The sequence below is a fragment of the Lissotriton helveticus genome, chromosome 3_1, assembly GCF_964261635.1.
Source record: "Lissotriton helveticus chromosome 3_1, aLisHel1.1, whole genome shotgun sequence".
NCBI lineage: Eukaryota > Metazoa > Chordata > Amphibia > Caudata > Salamandridae > Lissotriton > Lissotriton helveticus.
This window is the reverse complement of record NC_136061.1, coordinates 568,126,944-568,151,056: the sequence shown is the minus strand read 5'-3', so window position 1 is coordinate 568,151,056 and position 24,113 is coordinate 568,126,944. Positions and strand designations below refer to the sequence as shown.

At 46.8% G+C, this 24,113-nt stretch overlaps 1 protein-coding gene across 2 annotated transcripts in view; it reads left to right on the top strand.

Annotated features, from left to right (window-relative positions):
- SATB2 (SATB homeobox 2) overlaps positions 1-24,113 on the top strand; it is a 387,952-nt gene that overhangs the window by 162,544 nt on the left and 201,295 nt on the right. For both annotated transcript variants that reach the window (XM_078680507.1, XM_078680508.1), the window contains exons 4-5: positions 5,171-5,297; positions 17,596-17,719. In XM_078680507.1, coding sequence (XP_078536633.1) covers positions 5,171-5,297; positions 17,596-17,719 — 251 coding nt within the window. The remainder of the gene's footprint in view (positions 1-5,170; positions 5,298-17,595; positions 17,720-24,113) is intronic.

Genomic DNA, 24,113 nt, shown 5'->3' with positions numbered 1-24,113 from the left:
TGAAAACGCAAGGGCATTGAATGGCCACCTCACTAGAGGGTGCAATAAAACTTTGCAGGAGCACTTGGATCACTCGATTTACTCAAATGAAACCATGGGCACCCATGGGTGCAGCAAATAAATTGATTGGCCCCATTGAAAAACTGTGGGCCTAATTAATACGTTTTTGCCGTAGGGCAGCACTGCAGACCTTCCTCCTGTGCTGCCCTAAGGCAAAATAAAAGGGCAGGAATGTGCCATATCAATCAGATACGGCGCATTCCTGTCCTTTTACCCTGCACTGACGTGCAATTGGCTGACATGCGCCAACGCAGATAACTTTGCACCAAGGATGAAAGGGTGCCTGCATTGCAGCAACAATTGTTTTTGTGCAGGCAGGGTAACCTACCTGCACAAAAACAAACACAAGATGCAGATTCCTCTTTCTATGTGTGCAGTAGAATGCAGCACACATAGAAAAAGGAAAAACGAGGAGAAATAAAGATGTTTATCCTTGGTGTGCCTCCCTTATGCCTCCCCTGCGGCGGCATACGTTTTCGGTGCTGCCTCAGATTTACGATTTTTTGTAAATCTGAGGCAGTGTCAAAAAGCCATTGATACTGCTGGGAATGCCCCCAGCAACATCCGTTCTACACCCCTTTAATGCAGAAAACTGCGTTCAATTGAACAATATATACACAGCAGCATTAAACCAAAAAAAGTGGCTTAGTGCTGCCTGGTAAATATGAAGCAGGCTCCTGTGCCACAGGAGCATCACAAAATGTGACGCACCGATGGTGCATGGGGCTAAATGAGACCCTGTATTTAGAAACAGTGGCAGTGATGCTGGGGAGCCATCGTGATTGGCTGGAGTGGAGTGTCTATGTAGTTTCTGCACTTCCACCTCTTGATCAAATCCACATGTATTTTGAAGTAACAGATTTAGTCAGTATAAAGAATTGCAACGGTTTTCCTATCTTTTGCTTATATTATTTTTCTTTGATTTGATTTGTTAAGTAATGGTTTGACCTTTTACTTCATTTTGGTTATTTGGTCATAATTGATTCTGTCTTATTATTGTTATGCTAGCAATGTTTTCCCCATGTTGTACATTGTCTAGTTTTATTCTGCATAATTTAACTGGATTAGATTTGCTCGATATTTCTGCTAGTGTTTTTTTGTTTATTTTTATATGTTGTTTAGTGTTATTTTTCTCAATGTTGCATTTAGTTTTGTTTTGTTTGTAGCTATGTTTCTTGTTGGTCATGCCTTGTTAAGTAATGTTTTATTGTTATTAAATCCAGCGATGTTTTGATTGCAAAGTTAACAAAATTATCATTTAAGTTTGTGAAATTCGCAATGGGCAAAGGTCATAAACTTAACAAAACGCAAAAATGGAAGCTCGAGTGGCCCTTTGTGGCAGCAGGAAACATTTTCTCCACTGTAAGGGGCTGCTCAGGGTGGTGGGGTGAAGGGTGTTACTTGCATCCTTTCCCTGCCTTGAGAGCCCCTCCCTCCCTTCACCAAAATCCGAAACTCCTTCCTCTCCATCTCAGATTAAATGCTGCTTTCCCTGGACCCCGGACCGGCAGTCAGCCATACCCCACCACCCCAGTTGAATAGTCCTCGGCAAAACCACCACAACTTCCCTTTCAGCACTTCCCCCTCAGCCCATCTTACCTGGTGACAGATAGATGACTGCAGAGTGCTACACTTTCCAGTTCAAGGATGTCTAGGCCACAACCCATCCAGGAGCAGAAAATAATCATAAGGGATGCATGCCAAGGGTTTGAACTACTTATGATAGATGAAGACAAAGTTGAAATCTTCATCACCCACTTTCTCCAAGGGTGAAGTTCCTCAACTTATTACATCTCTAGTTTGTGATGTTCAAATAGGTTTTTTAGCGATATGTTTTATTTATTTATGGTTAGCTAAGTTTGATTTAGTGGTATGCTTTGTGAAGTGTCATGGAAGAAACGATGGAAGAGGGAAGAAAGTTTAGAAGGATTAAGTTGTGTTAAACCTGTCATCCTTAGGGCGGTCTTCCTCCAAACATTTTGCCTTCCTCATCCATTTTTGCTGATCTTATTTTTGTTGGCCTTAGGATTCTGTTCACTTTACCACTGCTAACCTGTGCTAAAGTGCATGTGCTCTCTCCATTAAATGTGGTGAAATTGACTTACACCCAATTTACACCTTTAATTTACTTGTAAGTCCCTAGTAAAGTGGTACAACCTGTACTCCCGGCCTGTATATAAATGCTACTAGTGGTTCTGCAGCACTGATTTTGCCCCCCACTTAAGTAGCCGTTTTAAACATGCCTCTGTGTGCAGTTTAAATTGCCATTTTGACCTGTCAAAATTTTTTTTTGCCTGGTCCAATCCTTCCTTCTTAATACAGATAACTCACCCCTAGAGTAGGCCTAGAACAGTCCATAGGCCAGAGCGCAGTGTTTCTGAAAAGTTGGAAATGTACTTTTATGTTTTACATGTCCTGGTAGTGAAAAACTCTTCTATGCATATTTCTCTACTGCAAGCCCTAACGCTCCCATAGAATAATATTATGTTGCCATAAGTGATAACTTTAATTAGGAGCAGGTAGGAATGTTGAGTTTGGTGTCTAAAGATCTAGAATGAAAATCCCTCTTCATTGGTAAGTGAGACAAAGGGCCATAGGTGTTGGCAGGATGAGCTATCTCTGACTTGATGAGGGGGAGGAGCTTTACCAACCACACTTGCACATCACAAAGGCTCTGCCTGAACACTCACGCACAGGGTTTGTCAATAGTCTTTTGTGTTCCCAGAAACGCTGGGGCCAGGGCAGGGAGGAAGGGGATGCCTGACACCCCAGGGGGTAGTAGCCTCTAGAAACTTCTCTTACTTCAAAGTGAGCACCACATATTAATATTGGGCCTCAGACCCCCAACTCTTCAGATAACTTCTAGACCTGTGGTTTCTGCCAGGAAGAAGGACTGCCAAGCTGTCAAGCCTAGCCTGTTGATCTGCTTCGCTGCCCAAGTAACTACTGTTGCTGCCCCAGGACTCTGCTGATGTGAGCTGCCCTGCGGAAATCAGCCTGCCTGTGTCCCAGTACTCCAAGATCTCCAATGGTCATTCGGCTGATCTCCTGTTCTCAAAGCCACAGGGACTCAACAGGTTTCTATGCGCCATGCTTCTCTGACTCTTGGCAGTGCAGCGCAGTACCTCTCGATGCTGACAAACAACCCAATGTCACGCAGCTCTGACGCGGGACCACGCATCACCTTGATTGTCGAAAACACTGACAACCGACCAAGCTAGATGCAGTGTGACTCAGCTCCTTGCAGCCCCTTACAAGAACCAGTGGATTCACCAGCACCGGCCCAGTGTGATGAACCTCGGCGCATCGCTATGCAAGTCTTTACAAGCCTCTGCAGCAGCTTCAACAACAATGCAGGACCTTGGTTAGACAGCTCCCATTGACAGCTGCTGACTTCACTGCTCCACACAACTTGGCATAGGACCTCAAATCACTAGCTCCACATTGACAGTTTTTCAACGCCGGCCAGTGCAACTCAAAGCAGAGACGTTGCATCGATCCTCAACCAGGATTTAATGTATTCTGTTCATCTGGCCTACCTAAGTCCTTGTAGATGGCCATTGTGGTCAGCATGAACTTGTCATTTTTTCCCGGTCCAGTGTAACCAGAAAAACACAGTTGCCGTTTTGTGCTTTTAGGCACTATTTTCACTTAAATGTTTAACATTGCATATCTCCTTTTTTACTGATAGGATCTTTGGTGTTATAGTGTCAAATAATGTATTACATTTCACTCTATTTTTCTAAATTAGTGTGGATTTTTCTTGTGTTGTGTTTTCACTATATTATTGATTGTAGTACTGCATAAATACTTTAAACATTGCCTTTAAGTTAAACCTGACTGCTTTTGTGCCAAACTACCAGTGGGTTAAGCACAGGTTAATTTGAGGTTTGATTGTGTTTCACCCTGACGTAGATTGTGGTTTCTGCTTAAGCAGGGTTTCAACTCTCTCAACCAGTAATCAGTCTAAAACAATTAGTAAGAGAGGATGTGGAAGAAAGGACAGAGCAAGAAAGGGAGGTCCGGAGAAGGAGAAGGAAAAAAAGAAGAGATCAAGGAAGAAAGAACGTGAAGAAGTAAGAAAGGAAAAATGAAGGAAGGAAGGACAAATAGCACAGAAATGAAAATGGTATTGAGGAATGGAACAAAGGAAGAAACTATAGGAAATAAGTCAGCTGGAATAGAGATGAAGGACAAGTGGGAAGAAAATGCAAAATAAAAGGTGGAAAGCATGCATAAAGGTGGAACAGTGCGAGCAAGGATGGGAGGAAAGTAGAAAAGACAAGGTATGACAAGTACTATATGAGAAAAAAGAGGGGATAAGGAAGACGCAAGGAATGAGGAAAGGAGAAAGCAAATGGTAGTCAAAGAGTAAAGGTTGATGTATGAGAGGGAAGACGGTAGCTGGAAATCTCTAAAACACTGCAGAATGGAGTGTTACTGGTTCATAAATTATCTCATTAATTTAACCTCTACTGTCCTTCATACGTCTAATAGACATTCTTACTCAACTCCAAATCACATTTTGTTGCTTCTGCTTCTCCATATTATACTGGACCGATCCCACCAGTCAAAACACGAAGGAAAACATCACTAAAGTGCTGATCGATGTAGCTATCTATTCTAACCTCTTACTATCAGTGATGTAGCTAGACTTTTAGCCGCCTGTGGTGGTCCCTGCATTTGCCACCCATGGCCGGTGCAGGTAAAAAGGGCTGGTGCTGGTGATTCCTGCCTGTGCCACCCCACGATGGCCGCATGTAAGAGCATGGGGCGCGGCCTCCAGTACTTGTGCCGCCTGGGGCGGATGGCCCCCCCAAGCCCTCATTGCTACGCCACTGGTTTCTACACTCCTTCGAAGTATCCATGCTTTCAATGCTGATGTGTGTGTTCTGCTCTAACTTATGTTGTTGTGTGGATGTTCGGGCTCCCCACACCAACTATTCCTAAAATGTATATGAAATTCAGTTTAAAACTTCAATCAAAGAAAGGGTGAAGAGGAGCGCTCTATTCAAAGTTGAGACTTCCTAGGACTCTTACAACAGAATTCTTCATGCATTAGTTTACTCATTCTTGACATAGTTCACACCGTTTTTACCTCTTCTTACAGGAATCATCAAGGTGGGCAGATGGAACCCCATGCCTCTCAGTTATGTGACGGATGCCCCTGATGCCACTGTTGCTGACATGCTGCAGGATGTGTACCATGTGGTTACTCTCAAAATCCAGTTACAGAGGTTAGTGCCCCCAACATGTATCTTGTGACCTGGCATCAGCATGTTCTTTAGCTACTATGGAAACTGACATCTATTGTGGAACCTCTCTCATTAATCTCTAACTTTCTGCCGGAATGAAAAGAGACTGTGGTCAATTAGGGTGAAGTTTAGCTATTCTCTATAGGGTAGAATCCAGGCCAAGCTCAAACGATAAGATGGTGATTCTGTAATGCACAATACACAAAACTAGGAGACGAATAAAAATAAGCAAACGTATCTCTTATGTTCTCTTCAAAGTAAGAATACTAGGTGTTCAGTGACACTATAGTCATTGTCCTCGAGCCAGGCTGGTAAGATTGGTCCAGTTTGGCAAGAGGATTTCATCAGCTGTCAGCCATTGATTTTTGGTTCTCATCTTTCGAGTTATGACACTGTTCAGAGGGAAAACATGGTCTCTTAATATACCCTGCAGGCAGTCTATCCCAGAAGCAATGATTCCATGTCAGGGTATTGAGGTCAATCACCTGCATTTTTGTGCCCATTGGGAAAATAACATTGTGATGTCTTGTGTTTAAAATTAGGGGTGGGCAGAACTCACAGAATGTGACTTTTTTTATTAATTCCGCAGAGTTACATGAAAACTCTGCGAGTTTCCACTGAGTTTTTCTAATAGGCAAATTAGGCATGTTACACTGTTCGAGCTATGAAAGAGCACCGGGAGTGCATTCCACACTGAAAAAGCAGCACGAACAGCACCACGTCGCACTCCAGATGTCTCAGCTACTTGAGTTGATTCTTCTGCTGCTCAAGTAGATTGTCTCCCTGAGCTGCAACTTTCTGACTGTGAACGGTCGCGACCACCCACATTAGAAAATTCCCACTGGATGTCCTCCTAGTGACTGGAAATTGTGCAAGCGAGCGCTACATCTTGCTCGTGCCAAACAGCTTACCATCTGCTCCTGCACATGAGAAAAATTCCGCCACACAGCGATTTGAAGAATTTGGCCAGTGTGCTGTATTACAAAAGTAACTCAGAGTCGCCAAAATGTGTCCAGTTCTGCAGGCATAACACAATATTTTAACCAGCCCTAGTTAAAATCACAAAACATTCATTGTGTGCTTCTCTCTTACTCAGAACTTGGTTCTGGAATGGAATCAGGTAATGGTACCTGATTACTATTTTATTGTTTATTCTTTTTTTTATATGTTCTTTTATTATGTTCTTTGTATAGTTAATGTTAGTATGCCAGATATTTTTTCATGTAATGGGATCTGATATGGCATTGTGTGTTAATAAATTAATTTACTACTATTAGTTACTAGACTTAATGATGCAAATGCCATAATAAAGGCGACTCTATCAACATCCAGGCCGCTACTTAGATGTCATTACAATGGCACTACCAATGTAGGCACTAACTAACATAATGCTCTAAAATGGTCAGAGGAAATTAATTACCAGGATGCATTTCTATCACTGAATAGAAACCTTCTGAACAACGAGGGTTGAATGTTCAGAGACCCAAGAAGATGCCTGGAGAAGCCCAAACGTCTGCTAGGCAATGTCAATAAAGCAACCAATATACACAGTATCTATGACATTAAGAAGACAAAGGAAGACGGAAAAAAAATATTCAAAGTTGTTACTGTTTTAATAATTTCTTCGTGTTAGACCTGTCTGATTTTTTTTGCGTAGTCCCTCCAATTTATTATTTATTTTGTCCCCTTTTTGCCCCTCTTGCCTTTATTAATTTTTGTGTCCACTAGCTTTTTCAAGGTGTTGGTCTAGGGGATAGGTGCTTTTTCACCCTCATAATTTTTCACCTCAGGCCTAGAGGCCTTTTCTGACAGGAATATAGCTGGAGTCACAAAATGGTGGCTACCAACTGCCCTAACTGCCAAACCTAGAACCTGTCCCATAGAGTAGAATAGGGCGTTCCAGAACCTTCTGGTCCCTTCTGGACTTCTGAGGGTCAGCCTATAAAAGGCGGAATGCTGGACAGCCATTTTGTCTCACTGGAGAGAGTCAGCTGGAGGACAGGCTGTAGCTGAAGGTGGGGGTACGATAGTCAGAGGGTTGACCTATTGATTCACCACCCTTCCTCCCTTGGGTTACCTGACCTGACCCTGCTGATTTGGATGGCTGGAGACCCTGGGCGCCTGACCAACCCCTAGTCTAGAAATACAGGGGTGTGAAGAGGAGAAGGAGACTGCAGTGCTGCGGAGCGCAGTCCTCTGCCCAGTAGAGAGACTTTTATTGAGCAGTGCTTAGTAGAAGAAGGGTTAATCTTTGTGGCCCCCCTCGTGCAGTGGACAATTGAATCCTGCCCCAGGTTGCCGTGACTTTCCCCTAGTAACAGAATCCCCCAGAGTTTCATCGCGTACTTGCTGGGGCTGAATCTGGCTGTGGAGAGGAGCCAACCTTAAGAGGAGCAGAAGCGGAGTGAAACCGAGCAGGTCTACCCCCGAGCCAGCGCCTGGTGTGCAGTGCAAGATCAGCGCTGTGGTAGCTGGTGGTGTGGGGAGAGGAGTGAGGTAGCGAGGCAGCCGCTTATCAGGAGCAGCCCTGCGGTATTTTCCCCAGTCCCGGAGTGTGAGGAGAGGAAGGGGAGGTGCCGTTGGAAGTGCGCGATCTCCAGCGAGGAGACACCGCTCCCTCGCGCATGCCCAGAGGAGCCGACGGGCTCTGTGAGTAGGAGACAACCGGAATCGACGTCGCAGCATAGAGCGGCTCCTGTCGACGGAGACGCGCCCTGCCTGTATTAGCCCGGAGGTCGAGGGGCTAGGTAGGCGGTGAGTCTACAGAGAATCCTGGACAGAGGGGAAGTGTCTTTAGCTCTCCTCCCCGCGCCGGCACCAAGTTGGAACAGCTGACCGGGCGGGAGGTAGCGAGTGCAACTGCTGCTGTTGGAAGCTTTGGCGGAGCCCTCCCCTGTCGGCTCGTTCTCCTGGAGACTCGGATCCAAAGGTCTCCATCGGAAGTAAGGAGTGTATGGGACTGAGTAGTGGAATGGAGAGAAAGTGTGGGGGAAGAAACTAAGCTCTGTGCAAAAGCACGTGTGACAGTACTATTGTTCGTTTTTCCTCCTCCTCTGACTGGGAGCTAGTAGCTGGTTATTGAGCCAGCAAAGTTACCAACACCAAGTTCAGAACCAGGGAGGAGTAGCCACTGGAAGTAAATACTGAGAATAGTAGCAGTGGCCAATGTTGTTCTAGGAGTACCTGCTAGATAAGTAAGAGAATAGGTATCTAATAGAGGCTGCTGGTGCACATTCCTGTACAACTGAAACCTTTCTTCGGTTGTGTTCCATTGTGGTGGTTAAAGTGGTTGAGACGGAGAGTTATAGAGCACCTCACAAAGGTTGAGTCTCATCAAACTCTGGAGACCAATGTAATGAATTATTGATGTTGAGCAGCATTATAGTTTAGCAACTGTAAAAGGATTTGTATTGGTCTCATGACTAAACTGTATTGAGCCGTTAACTCTGAAAGGAAAATTGCTTAAGGTGATGATTTAGCAAGTTTGAAAGTCTAAGAATATTTACTGGATTAAATGTACAATACTGAGCCGTGATTTTAAAAGTCAAGAAAGCAACTATTATTTTTATAAACAAGCTCGTATTTTTCCATACATTGGTGTAGTGTCATTTTTGTGTGTTATTGCGTTGATTTATTGCTGGGTGGTTTGCAACCTTCACACATGTGCCTCTAGTTTTTGTGTCTTACCCTAGGCCAGGCTACCCTAGGTGACCTGACATCCCAGGTTCCAACAAGTTGGTGGCTAGCGGTGGGATCCTGACTGTGGTTGCAGCTACTCAGTAGTAATTGAACGTAATACACTAGCCTACACCAGGAGTTTTCTCCTAGCGGCCCTCCTAATTTGTCTTTTTGTTTTTCCAAATTTGTTCCTGGTGGTGGGGTGGAGGTGGCTTTAGGTTGCCCTTGCAACTCTAATTTCCTGGTGTGTATAACTTGGTATTTCCTGTTGTAAAATGGAGTTTGCACTAGAAAACCTAGATACCTATTCTGTGGCTCAGCTGAAAGATTTCTGCCAGAAAATGGGGGTATTTTTTAAGCATGGTGCCAAGAAGGGGGAACTCCAGACCAGTCTCAGGGCTTGGGTGGAGGCACACAAAGAAGGGAAGGAGGAGGATGAAGGGGCAGACCGGGACACGGTTGTGGAGATAGATGGATTATTCCACTCTGAGGGGGAAAACCTACTCCCAGGACCAGTGTCCTACTCCAGGAAGGGCAGTAGCGCCTCTGGGGGAAGCTTAACTGAAGCAGAGCTCGCTGACAGGAGGGAAAAGAGGCAATTAAAATGGGAGTTGGCTAAGCTGGAGCAGGAGAAGGAAGAAAAGAGGATGGTTCATGAGTTCAGGTTGAAAGAGTTGGAACTCCAGGCCCTGCAACGGGGGCCCTCTCCTGTAATAAATGGTGGCAGCGAATCCAAAGAAACAGCCAGGGAGTCCAGACCCTATTTGCCAAAAGACCTTATTGCTAGCTTTAGTCAGGGGGATGACAAAGCCAAGTGGTTGGCTGCCTATGAGGTCTCCTTAAGAGCCCATGGGGTGCAGGAGAAGCACTGGGGGGGGTGGTTTGTATAAGTACATGCCTCCTACTGGTCGGGACACCTTGCTGGCCCTGGAACCAGGGGAGCAAACCAACTACCCCACCATGAAGCTAGCATTAGTAAGGAAGTTTGGGCTTACCCCAGAAAGGTATCGCCAGAAGTTCAGGGGGAGCCACAAGTTAAGCACCCAGAACTGGGTGGACTTCCTTGATTACGCACGTAAGGCATTGGAGGGCTGGGTCAAGGGCAGTGAGGTGAAGGATTATGAGGGGTTGTATGATCTATTTTTGAAAGAGCACCTCCTCGAGAAATGTTTTCCCGAGCTGCGCCAACACCTGGTGGACAGCAAGCTGACCAATCCCCGGAAGCTTGCAGAGGAGGCGGACATCTGGGCAAGTACCCGGGTGTCCTCAAAGGGGACTGGAGGGGATTCCCAAAAGGCCGGACAGGGTGCCCCCCAGAAGAAGGAGGGGGGAGATAAAAAGAGGGAGTTCACTAAAGGTCCCCAAAACAATTTCCAAGGGAAGGGAACAGGTTTCACCCCTAGGGCAAACCCGCCCAGAAACCCTAATCCTGGCCAAAGCCAGCAGCCAAGGGTTCTCCACTGCTTTGAGTGTGGTGGTGTTGGACATTATAAGGGAGATGTCAGATGCCCAAAGAGACCACCCCCTCCCACCGGAGGAAAACCACCGGGAGTAGCTAGTGTAGCGCTCGGGGAGGAGATGCCCTTAGATAAGGGGGGTGAGTGGGCGGGTGTCACCTTAGTGTCCCTGGGAGAACGGGAGATGGTCCCAAAGATCCAGGTGCCCCCAAATACTGTTAAGTATGGGCAATGGGTCACCATCAATGGCCAGAGAGGGGAGGCTCTGAGAGATACAGGAGCCAGTATGACTATGGTGAGAAGTCAACTGGTATCTCCAGAGCAGGTGGTTCCCCATGTACTCCACCCCGCCGCGATGGCTGACGGCAGAATGGGCCACTATCCAGTGGCTGAGGTTCCCTTTGAGTGGGAAGGGGTTGCAGGTTCACTTTGAGTTGCCGTAAGCCCTGCCGTGCCAGTTGATTGTCTGCTGGGGAATGACATGGAGCACAACACTTGGAGAGAGGTGGAATACCGGACGCACTCTGCGATGCTGGGTACACCTGACTGGGCCTGTGTGAGCACACGGTCTGCGGCTGCCCGGAGAGGGAGTTCGCCTGGGTTGGAGCCTGGAACAATGGCCCAACCCGCTGCCAAAAAGGGACAGATCCGAAGACAGGAAGAGCCTGCTTCGGCTTCCGCACCCCATGTGACGGATCGGCCACCTGCAGTGGTGGACCAGGAGTCTGTGGAGGGGGAAGTAGACTCTCTGGAGGATTTACCCATCCCTGCTGAGTGGCATGTGGAGGGAGGACCTACCAGAGAGGAATTCTGTAAGGGGCAGAGGGAGTGCCCTACCCTTGAGGGACTGAGGCGTCAGGCTGAAGCCCAGGTAGCAGGTGATGTTACGGGATACTACCATATTTACTGGGAGGATGGACTCCTCTACATTGAACCCAAGGTACCCTTACCTGGCTCATCAAGGGCCTTGGTAGTCCCGCAAAAATACCGAGCCTTTCTGCTGGAATTGGCTCATGCTATACCCTTGGCAGGACACTTAGGTCAGGACAAGACCTTTGCTCGGCTTGTCCTCCACTTTTATTGGCCTCAAATGAAAGTGGCGTCCAACACTTACTGTCGGACATGTGTATCCTGCCAGGCCAGTGGGAAAACAGGGGTGAAGCTGAAAGCTCCCCTGGAACCACTTCCAGTCGTTAGCACCCCCTTTGAAAGGGTGGGCATCGACATTGTAGGGCCATTGGATCCACCAACAACAGCTGGTCACAGGTTTATCCTGGTTCTGGTGGATCATGCCACACGGTATCCAGAGGCCATTCCTCTGAGGACTGTCACTGCACCTGTGGTGGCTAGGGCCCTGATGGGGATCTTTACCCGAGTGGGATTCCCCAAGGAAGTTGTGTCCGACAGGGGGACCAACTTTATGTCAGCTTACATGCGGGCGATGTGGAAGGAGTGTGGAGTGACTTACCGGTTCACCACTCCTTATCACCCCCAGTCCAATGGACTGGAAGAGAGGTTCAATAAGACCCTGAAGGGCATGATAAGAAGTCTGCCTGAGAGCCTACGGAGGAAATGGGACGTCCTCCTGCCCTGTTTGCTGTTCTCCTACCGAGAAGTGCCGCAGAAGGGAGTGGGCTTCAGCCCTTTTGAACTGTTGTACGGGCACCCTGTGCGTGGACCTCTTAGCCTGGTGAAGGATGGATGGGAAAAGTCTCCCAGAAAGCCTCCTCAGGATGTGGTGAGCTACATGCTGGCCTTCCGGAGCCAAATGGCAAAGTTGTGGAAGCAAGCTTCTGACAACTTGGAGGCCAGCCAGGCAGTAATGAAGGAATGGTACGACCACAATGCTCACCCGGTGGAGTTGGAGCCTGGCCAGAAAGTGTGGGTGATGGAACCTGGAGAGCTAAGTGCCCTTCAAGATCGTTGGACAGGCCCATTTGAGGTGTTGGAAAAGAAGGGTAAGGCCACTTACTTGGTGGATCTTAAGACCCCTCGACAGCCCCTACGGGTGCTGCATGCCAATCGCCTCGAACCCCACCATGAGAGGCCAGAGGTCATCCTGATGATGGTGACTGATGGTGCCGAGGAAGCAGAAAGCGAGCCTCTCCCTGATCTCTTCTCGTCTCAAGAGAAGGATGGGTCGGTGGAGGGAGTGATTCTCTCCCCATCCCTAACTCCTGAGCAGCGAGAGGATTGCCGCCAGGTATTGGAGCAGTACTCTTCGTTGTTCTCCCTTGTCCCGGGAAGAACCCACCTGTGTACCCATGATGTGGACACAGGAGACAGCCCACCAGTGAAGTCAAAGACCTACCGGCTGTCAGACAAGGTGAAGGCTAGCATCCATGGAGAGGTTGCCAAGATGCTAGAGCTAGGAGTGATAGAACCTTCCAACAGCCCTTGGTCCAGTCCGGTGGTGCTAGTGCCAAAAGCCGCTCCACCAGGCACCACACCAGAACTGAGGTTCTGTGTGGATTACCGAGGACTGAACTCAGTTACAAAGACTGATGCTCATCCGATCCCTAGGGCGGATGAATTAATTGACCGGCTAGGAGCTGCCCAATATCTAAGTACCTTTGACCTCACTTCAGGGTACTGGCAGATCTCCTTGACAGATGGAGCAAAGGAAAGGTCAGCCTTCTCCACGCCTGAGGGACACTTCCAATTTTGTGTGATGCCCTTTGGGCTCAAAATGCCCCTGCCACTTTTCAGCGACTGGTGAATCAGGTCCTCTCTGGAATGGAGAGTTTCTCTGCTGCTTACCTGGATGACATTGCTGTCTTCAGTAGCAGTTGGGAGGACCATTTGCAACATTTGCAAGCAGTTCTCCAGGCCCTGAAACAAGCTGGATTGACAATCAAGGCCAGCAAATGCCAGATTGGGCAGGGGTCGGTTGTGTACCTTGGACACTTGGTGGGTAGGGGGACAGTGCAACCCCTGCAGGCAAAGATTGAGGCAATCATGGCCTGGGAACCCCCCAAGACACAGACTGAGGTCCGAGCTTTCCTGGGCCTCACAGGCTACTACCGTCGCTTTGTGAAGGGGTATGGCACAATTGTAGCGCCCCTCACAGAGCTCACCTCAAAGAAACAACCTCGACGGGTAGTTTGGACGAAGCTTGTCAACAAGCTTTTGAGAAACTGAAGCAGGCAATGTGTGCAGCACCGGTCCTGAGGGCCCCAGACTTCTCCAAGGAGTTCATTGTCCAGACAGATGCATCAGAACATGGCATTGGGGCAGTGTTATCGCAACTAAATGTAGAGGGCCTGGATCAGCCTGTGGTCTTCCTATCCAGGAGAGTGCTTCCCCGGGAACAGAAGTGGAGTGCAATTGAGAGGGAAGCTTTTGCGGTGGTGTGGGCTCTGAAGAAGCTGCGGCCATACCTGTTTGGCTCGCACTTCCTGGTTCAGACTGACCACCGACCCCTTCGTTGGCTAATGCAGATGAAGGGGGAGAATCCCAAGCTGTTGAGGTGGTCCATCTCCCTACAGGGAATGGACTTCCGGGTGGAACATCGGCCTGGAGTGGACCACGCCAATGCAGACGGACTCTCTAGGTATTTCCGCCTTAGTGATGAGGACTCCCAAGGGGTTGGGTAGTTCTCCCCACTTTCAGCTGGGGGGGATGCGTGTTAGACCTGTCTGATTTTTTTAGCGTAGTCCCTCCAATTTATTATTTATTTTGTCCCCTTTTTGCCCCTCTTGCCTTTATTAATTTTTGTGTCCACTAGCTTTTTCAAGGTGTTGGTCTAGGGGATAGGTGCTTTTTCACCCTCATAATTTTTCACCTCAGGCCTAGAGGCCTTTTCTGACGGAATATAGCTGGAGTCACAAAATGGTGGCTACCAACTGCCCTAACTGCCAAACCTAGAACCTGTCCCATAGAGTAGAATAGCGCGTTCCAGAACCTTCTGGTCCCTTCTGGACTTCTGAGGGTCAGCCTATAAAAGGCGGAATGCTGGACAGTCATTTTGTCTCACTGGAGAGAGTCAGCTGGAGGACAGGCTGTAGCTGAAGGTGGGGGTAGGCTAGTCAGAGGGTTGACCTATTGATTCACCACCCTTCCTCCCTTGGGTTACCTGACCTGACCCTGCTGATTTGGATGGCTGGAGACCCTGGGCGCCTGACCAACCCCTAGTCTAGAAATACAGGGGTGTGAAGAGGAGAAGGAGACTGCAGTGCTGCGGAGCGCAGTCCTCTGCCCAGTAGAGAGACTTTTATTGAGCAGTGCTTAGTAGAAGAAGGGTTAATCTTTGTGGCCCCCCTCGTGCAGTGGACAATTGAATCCTGCCCCTGGTTGCCTTGACTTTCCCCTAGTAACAGAATCCCCCAGAGTTTCATCGCGTACTTGCTGGGGCTGAGTCTGGCTGTGGAGAGCAGCCAACCTTAGGAGGAGCGGAAGCGGAGTGAAACCGAGCAGGTCTACCCCCGAGCCAGCGCCTGGTGAACAGTGCAAGATCAGCGCTGGGTAGCTGGTGGTGTGGGGAGAGGAGTGAGGTAGCGAGGCAGCCGCTTATCAGGAGCAGCCCTGCGGTATTTTCCCCAGTCCCGGAGTGTGAGGAGAGGAAGGGGAGGTGCCGTTGGAAGTGCGCGATCTCCAGCGAGGAGACACCGCTCCCTCGCGCATGCCCAGAGGAGCCGACGGGCTCTGTGAGGAGGAGACAACCGGAATCGACGTCGCAGCATAGAGCGGCTCCTGTCGACGGAGACGCGCCCTGCCTGTATTAGCCCGGAGGTCGAGGGGCTAGGTAGGCGGTGAGTCTACAGACAATCCTGGACAGAGGGGAAGTGTCTTTAGCGCTCCTCCCCGCGCCGGCACCAAGTTGGAACAGCTGACCGGGCGGGAGGTAGCGAGTGCAACTGCTGCTGTTGGAAGCTTTGGCGGAGCCCTCCCCTGTCGGCTCGTTCTCCTGGAGACTCGGATCCAAAGGTCTCCATCGGAAGTAAGGAGTGTATGGGACTGAGTAGTGGAATGGAGAGAAAGTGTGGGGGAAGAAGCTAAGCTCTGTGCAAAAGCACGTGTGACAGTACTATTGTTCGTTTTTCCTCCTCCTCTGACTGGGAGCTAGTAGCTGGTTATTGAGCCAGCAAAGTTACCAACACCAAGTTCAGAACCAGGGAGGAGTAGCCACTGGAAGTAAATACTGAGAATAGTAGCAGTGGCCAATGTTGTTCTAGGAGTACCTGCTAGATAAGTAAGAGAATAGGTATCTAATAGAGGCTGCTGGTGCACATTCCTGTACAACTGAAACCTTTCTTTGGTTGTGTTCCATTGTGGTGGTTAAAGTGGTTGAGACGGAGAGTTATAGAGCACCTCACAAAGGTTGAGTCTCATCAAACTCTGGAGACCAATGTAATGTATTATTGATGTTGAGCAGCATTATAGTTTAGCAACTGTAAAAGGATTTGTATTGGTCTCATGACTAAACTGTATTGAGCCGTTAACTCTGAAAGGAAAATTGCTTAAGGTGATGATTTAGCAAGTTTGAAAGTCTAAGAATATTTACTGGATTAAATGTACAATACTGAGCCGTGATTTTAAAAGTCAAGAAAGCAACTATTATTTTTATAAACAAGCTCGTATTTTTCCATACATTGGTGTAGTGTCATTTTTGTGTGTTATTGCGTTGATTTATTGCTGGGTGGTTTGCAACCTTCACACATGTGCCTCTAGTTTTTGTGTCTTACCCTAGGCCAGGCTACCCTAGGTGACCTGACATCCCAGGTTCCAACACTTCTCATATTATCTAAACAAATTATATTTATACAAAACATTTAAAATATTGAAACACATTATGTAACACATCACATTTAATCAATATATATAAATAAAAGGTTAAAAAGTGGCAATATCTTTATTAACTCGACGTGCGTTTCGGCGTATACGACGCCTTCTTCAGGAAAGCCACACAATTATAGATCCTGTTTCAATGTGAATAGTTCCTATTGATTTACATCTGCAACTCCATAGTTGATAGATGTTCTTGATTCTAATAAATGGCTGGTTATCAAACAAGCCTCGTTTAGGTATATTTGAAAAGCGACGTGCTCCCGCTAAATGTTAAAATCAGTAATTTGATATTCTGGAAAGCCTCTTGCGATAGAAGAGATTCAACTTATGCAAACAAAATGTGCATTTTAATCCCAACATTTTCACTTGACCATATTCTGTTGCTTAGGCAGAGTCATGTTCTGCTCTTTGACGTCAGCTACCTTTTCAGCCATAGTTCAATGCACAGTGGTTCCAAGGAAACTGAGGAGTGGAGAAGATGGAAAGCGTTTATGTAATGAACTCTGTTGAGGTTTGCACGGCAATAGGATTGGGAGTAAGTCTACACGGGGCAGTTTGGGGGATGACCTATTCTTAAATTAATGAAAGCAGATCTTGGGTAATGTGGCACAATTGCCTTTAACAGAGGAGGTTTGGCCTGTAAACAAATCTAGGGACTTTCCCTCTTCTGAATGGTTGTTGGACTGGAACAGCATCAATTACATTGTCAGCCATTTTCAATTTCTCCTTAATTACATTGTCGTTGTTCTCTCTTTTCTCGCTCTGAGTTGCACTGTTTTCCCTTTATGTCCTTCTTCACCACGTTCGTTGTTCCCTTGCTCTGTTTCCCCTTCTCTCTGAAGCCATCATTTTTTCTCTTTGCCGCATCTCTGCTGCTGACTGTGTCCAACCTCCTATTTTCTCTTTGCCCCATCTCTGCCTCCGACTGAGCCCAGGTGCACTACGCATGCTCTCTTTAGTAATCATGCCCACGCTGCTCTCTCAGCGCCCCCTGCCTCTGCACCTCTACCTCTGTCCTGCTCTTTCATTTCCAGGCCTATTGCTGCTCTCTCTAGTTGGCTTTTCACCGACTAGTCGTGGTCAGATGAGCCTTCTGCATGTGCTGTACAACATCCCTCAGACTGACTGGAGTCCATGGGGAGCTCTAGCCACCTACAATGCCCAGCTTCTCAAAAGGCCGAGAAGGAAGAATGGTTTCAGGTAGAGAGGTGGGCAGTGGAGTTGGGAAAACCAGGAGGGTGAACAGTTGAGTTGGGAAAACAAGGAGGATAGGCTAAATGTGTGAGAGAGGGAGAGGAAAGGAAATGAACATTTTTCACAGGAGGAAGGTCCAATGGTCTTTTCTTGTCTTTGTGCAGTTGTTCCAAACTCGAGGATCTGCCTGCAGAACAGTGGAACCACGCCACGGTGCGCAACGCCTTACGGGAGCTGCTCAAAGAGATGAACCAGAGCACACTCGCCAAAGAATGCCCTCTGTCGCAGGTCAGTATGGTACCATCATCTCTCCTAGTGTCGTGTGTCACACAATATCAGCTCCCTTCACACGGCCTCCTGTTGAGGACTCAGTATCACCTGGTGAAAGGCAGGGTGAACTGGAAACTCCTACACAGAGTGGATTTCCATCTTGTGCGAGGACGCTCTGCATTTCTAATGTCCATCAGGGGTCTTGATATCTCCACAGAAGATCGCAGTGTAGCCCCACAAGCTTCCGTAAGTGTTTTTGGGACAACTGAGGAGGGTCTAGTCAAGCCGGCTCGGGTTCTAAGCCCTAGCACTTTCCTTGCGCCCAATTTCTGCATTGATAGAAGGACAGTGCTGAGCTCACAGCAGGGTCGGATTGGTAACGCGGGCACTCGGGCAATGCCCGAGGGGCCGGTGTCCAGTTCCAGCTGTGGCCTGCTTTTTTTTTGGCAGTCTGGGGGGCCGATTTGGGTGGTTTCAGCGTTATTTGGATACCACCAGCAGCCCAGTGGGTGAGTGGCTTTTCTGGAGGCAGATGGGCGCTCATTTCCTCCCGTTCAGCAACAGGCAGAGATGTCACTCCCTTTCTCTCGCTGGGCTGGCCCATTAATGTATACATATTGAGCGGGGGCAGGGAGCCTGAGCACAAGTGGCCTCACTTGCTTTCAGGTGTATTTCACCAGTGTAAACTAATCTGTGCATTTTTTTGACCCCTCTCCCTTTTTTTAAATACAATTTCACCTAAGCACTGTCTTGCGAAAGGCAATATGCAAATGTGAGCCACTTTTTTTTTTTTTTTGCGAGCCTGGTCTGATTTTTAATCCCAATCCAACCCTGGCTCACAGCCCCACCCCCTCCCAGCCTCCAAACTCACTCTCACACAGTTAAGATATTTGGTCATTTTGGAGGTCTGTGACAGTGTAAAAGCCCCTCGCAAGTTAACACCCACTGACTGAGTGCCACAGATGAAGCAAACACAGAAAGGAGTGATGACCTTTTGGATTCCCGCATGGAGATCAAAGAGAAATACTACTACACCATTTATGATATTGTGGTTCGTGGCAACTGGTTCTGCTATGGCCACGGCAGTGAGTGTGCACCGGTGAATGGGTACACGGATGTGGAAGGTAAATGATCTCTCTATTCCACATTTTAAAATTGCATTTGTAATTGCATTTATATAGTGCTTACTACCCCTGATGAAATATTAAAGCGTCCTAAGTTGGGGAGACCATTCCAAGCATTAATTCCAGGTTTTGTGTGGTAGATTACATTAATAGGAGTTAGGTATAGGTATTATGGGTTGGGGTGTTATATAGTTTATGCACATGGTTGGTGGGGTTAGTCGATTAGATGAGTTTGTAGGTTACGTAATGTTAGTCTGCAGAGCTATGACTTGCAACAAAGGAGAGGTTCTAATCTTTGATATGAGTTGTGGGCAGTTTTCAGAAATAGATCATAGAACACGCATGTGACTGTGAGGAGGCTGTGCTAGAGAAAGGGATGCAGAGATAGAAGGGGAGAGCCATTTCAAAGAAAGAAGGAGAGGTGGCAATCAGACATTTTAAGTGAAGATCAGTTTTTGTGCTTGATTGAAAAATATTGAGTTTACGTTTGAATATAGCATGCAATTCAATGATTAAAGACTTGAAAGACTCAACATAATATATATGCAAAGATAGTGATATATTAGGTACTTCTGATAGGTTCCAGGATCAAACAAACAGTATGTCTACTCCGTGATCCCACTAAACCACTGCTTCAGCAAAATCAGATGATCAGCACAGGGATTGCAAAGCATAAAGTATTGGCTGGACGCATATATTAGGACATATTAAGATCTGTAGGCTGTGTTCAAAGGAATCAGTAAACTCATAAGCTAACAATGAAAAGGAGATTCTGCAAATGCAGAGTGGATCTCTGGGGATGTACATCCGCAAGTGTGTCTCGTGATATCCATTCTAAAAGAGGGATCTCTTTGGATGCCCCTAGGTGTAGCACAGACCACTTCCCCAGAAAGCCGAATTGTATTACCTTCATTCCTGTGGCTGGAGGGTGGAGATCCAGACCCCTTGATGAGTCGCTGATGACCGGGTTCCCTTTAGAAATTAACCAAGGGGCTGCTGATTAATCTTCCTGTAGCACTGCCCATTGCTGTATTGTAAAGGGTGGGTTTGACTACTATGAGAGCCAGACGTTTGTCTTTCTAGATCACAGGAAATGCAGAGACCTCACACCTCTTTGAGCATGTTCCAGTCTGGAGACTGCCCTGCTGGGAGGGGCATCACTACACAAAGGTTTTATCTGGAGAAAGGCGAGGAAAGGACAATTACATGATAACTACAGTTTTTTGTGAGATGTTCAGTTGCTCAAAGTCTCATTAAGCCTTTCTGTGATGATATCTGAAATGCTAATTACTCCCCTTCATGAGTCCTAGGCAGATGTTTGAAAGTAATTCACCCTTATTTTTCCCTCACAACTTGTACTTACATAATATGTTTCCATATAGCACGTGCGACCAACATCCATGCCTGTGGTGCTCTACAAACAGCTCAATCAATATCCAGTTCTGTGGCAGTTTGTATATCTTTATGGACAGAAGAGGGACTAGTAATGCCAATTCTCCCAGATAAAGCCTGCATTAAATGCTGGGTACTCCATTTCACAGGCGCAGGCAGCACATATGTAGCAATCTGCATTTTCGCCTTAGTGGCATGGGTGTAAATCTTCACATAACGCTAACGGGCCTTCTAGGTTAGTCTGAAGATTATTTCTACTCTTATGGTGCAATGTGTCCAGGCTGTTAAATTGTACTCTTAAGTAAGCAGCCTTTCCCACATATGTTTTCTGCATAGCTTTAATGAGGTGAATAACATTTACTGAGGGGGTGGGGACTCAAAAATGTGTTGATGGCTTATGATGGCTGTGTAGTGCCATGTGCCTAACTTAACAGCCCTCAATCTAAGCACTACAGCACAACTCTTGTGGGACTGAGCTGAATAATACATAGGACACAGAAAGCACTGATCATGCACCCTTGTACCGCTGTCACAGGCAAGAAGACAACACACGAGGTCCCCTAAAGAAAACCAGGGTGCTCGACTCCTTCCTGCTCGACCTGCTGGAAGGTCCCTTAAGATGAGGGTGACTTGGTCCTGGTTTTTAAGCCAGCAGCAGCACACATACTGGGACTTGTAGCTTCCCTTTTCTTATTTTAAACACATGTGTGGTCTTTTGAAATTGTAGAGGTGCTACTCAAGACCATGGCCTTTTAGTAATTGTTCCACAGTTGTGCAGAGTAGGCATTCAGTGGGCTGCAGTCGAACAAGTAGAAGGTTGGGATGTGCTTCTATGAAGTAATGTATATATTGAAGCGAATGCTTTGTTTGCCAGACCCGTAACACAGGTTGTACACTTCTTTGCCCCTATATCTAGTCTAGCTTCCTGTTACACATTTGCGTGTGCAGTAATACAACATCTCCCTGCTCTCTTGAGTTTGTATAAAACCAGGCCTAAACCCCATGCCACTACTATGATCGCCAAAATAACCCTTTCTATACTCTCTCCTACTCTACCCCTCCTTGCATCATCTTTTTACTATACTGATCCCCTAAAACAAACCTTTCTAAACTCTTCCCTCTGACTCCTCCTCTCCAAAAACTCCTTTTTACTCATCCAAAAGCCTCCTCCTACTGCTAAGACCTAAAAAAATTGTTTTTTTTAAAAACCTTCACTCTTTTATCCCTCCACTATCCTTTCAATCAAAATTAACAGACTAACATGTTCACTTCTCAAATTCCATATCCAACTATACTAATTCACCACTAATCCTTTATTGGGTTCCAGAGTAGTGTGCTACTCGCCAATAAAGAGTCTCAACACCCCATCAGCGTTACAAGTGCTTTTTAAATGCAAAACTTTTTCCTTTTCTACCCCTCACCAAACCTTCTCAATCCAAATAACTGACTAACATATCCACCACTAAAATTACTCTCATGTTTCACCATACTAATTCAGCACTAATCCTGATGGATTCCAGAGTAGTGTGCTACTTGCGCTTCAAAACCCCATTAGGGGTAACAAGCGCTATATAAATACAAACCTCTTTCCCTCTTCTATCCCTCCACCTACCCTTCTCTACCCAAATAACTGAATAACCTATCCACTACTCAAATTACTTCATATTTTACTCTACTAATTTTTAACACTAATCCTTTATGAGTTCCGGAGTGGCGTGCTACTCGCCAGAAAAGCGCTTCAACACCCATCAGGGGTAAAAAGTGCTATATGAATGCAAATCTTTCTTCCCCTTTTATCCCTCCGCTATCCTTCTGACTCCAAATAACTGACTAATATCCACCACTGAAATGACTTCATATTTCACCATATTACTTCACCACCAATCCTTTATAGGCTTCCTGAATAGCTTGCATCAAAAAGCGCTATATAAATACAAACCTTTGTCCTCCTCTATCCTTCTGCTATCATTCCAAATCCAAATAACTGACTAACCTATCCACCACTTAAAATGTACTTGCATGTTTCACTATACTAATTCAACACTAATCCTCTATGGGTCCCGGAGTAGCGTGCTACTCGCCGAAAAAGCGCTGTGACGCCTCATCAGGGATAGTAAGCGCTATGTTAATGCAATTACAATACAATACAATACAATACGCGACAGTCCCAGTATTTCTATTCATGTATAGCACACAGCATTAAAATTAAATAGTAACGATATGAAACCTACAATTAAATATGATTATTGATTTGTATTACTGTAAATACAGGGACCTCTGCATAAAGATCAAGAACAAAACAACGCACCGACCCATTAGGTATCGCGGTACCAGCAGGCACTAGAGTTGAGGCAAACATGGCACCGATGGGGCAGCTCGGTGGTCTGCCCATCTTTAAACATGGCCATGTCAGTCAAAATCACTAAAATAAGTTCAAAATCCACAGATGTGGTAAAGTACAAAAATGTTATCAGGTGAATGTAAAGGGAGTAACCATTCAGTTTGAAGTCGCCCTGTTAGTAGGACCTGTGCTCCAACCTTTTAGGGTGGTTCAAGGACACCTGCCCTCAGTGTATATCAGGTTGGCCTGTTTGTGTTTAGCAACTTTTTTGCCTCAGATCTACCGCCTTCACACAGAAAAAAATAAAGCAGAAAGAGTACGGCATGGTGAGGAGTAAAGTAAATGTACAGGCTCGGTAATCTTTGCAGAAAGACTGTTTTAGGGGGCTGCCTACTAACAGCCTCGAGTTTGACTCTAATACAATTCCTCGCTCACAAATCCGTTTTAAAAATACCCTGCCATATGCGAAATGTCATTACAACCCTCAAGTGGTTAATATATTATTGACAGACGCAAATTGCAGCACCGTCTCCGAGGACGCAAAGCGCCGGGTAAAGTCGGCCTGTTTATTAATGCGCTGGCAACGCAGCCTGTTCCAGCCCCGTTACCACCTGCACCCCACTACCTCCTTCCTTCCCCGAGGAGTCCCCCCACCTCTCCCCGCCCCCCCGGTGGTAAGTGGGGGCCAGGCCGGGCGCGCGGTGGGGATTCTGATTGCTTCTAATGGGACCGTGCAATCAATCCGCCATTAGCTCTGAAATTGTTCTGTTTTCCTGGCAAGGTGTGCTGGGTGTGTGAGTTCTCGCTCTGCGATGACCCACAGCGCAGGGACTCAAACATACAAACATATCAGCTAGGCGCGCGGGAGAAATAATGACGGCTCTCCACTTTCCACCTTAGGCTTCTCACCAAAGAGGCCAAGGTCTCTAATACATATGATGTCAACACTACTAACATAAACAAGCACTGGCAAAGCCAATAGGTCTCGCCTTTTGAACCTCATGTAATTGGCTTTGCCAATGATTTTTAGCCATACTGCACAGCAACCGTGATGGAGTGCAGTGTGTGGCTAATGTTTAAAAAAAAACCACCAAAGCTAAAGCTTTTCATGCAGTCACCCACATCCTTTGTAGGCACAGGCGGCTATAAAATGACACATGGCTTTAGAAAGTCAGTCTCCAATCTGAGCTGCATCGGTAAATGAAAATAAAACTTGCAAAAGCTTTGTTTCAATGGGCAGATTGAGGAGCGGAAACAACATGGAAAAGGGTGGAGGAAACCGTGAAGCAACCTTGTGAGTGGGGCAAACGCTGAAGCAATTTGGAAGGGGATCCAAAAGCACAAGGGGAGAAAGGTGGAGGGGGAAGCAACACAAGGGGCAAAAGCAACACAGGGGTTGGGGAAAATAACCCAGAAGGTGCAGGGAAGGGGGGGGGGTGGAACAATAGAAAGAAACACACAAAAGAGGGGGTGGGGAGATGCAGTTAGTCAACAGGGAGTGCATGGAGAGATATGTACACGAGAGAGACTGCTCAAAACCACATACACGCTATTG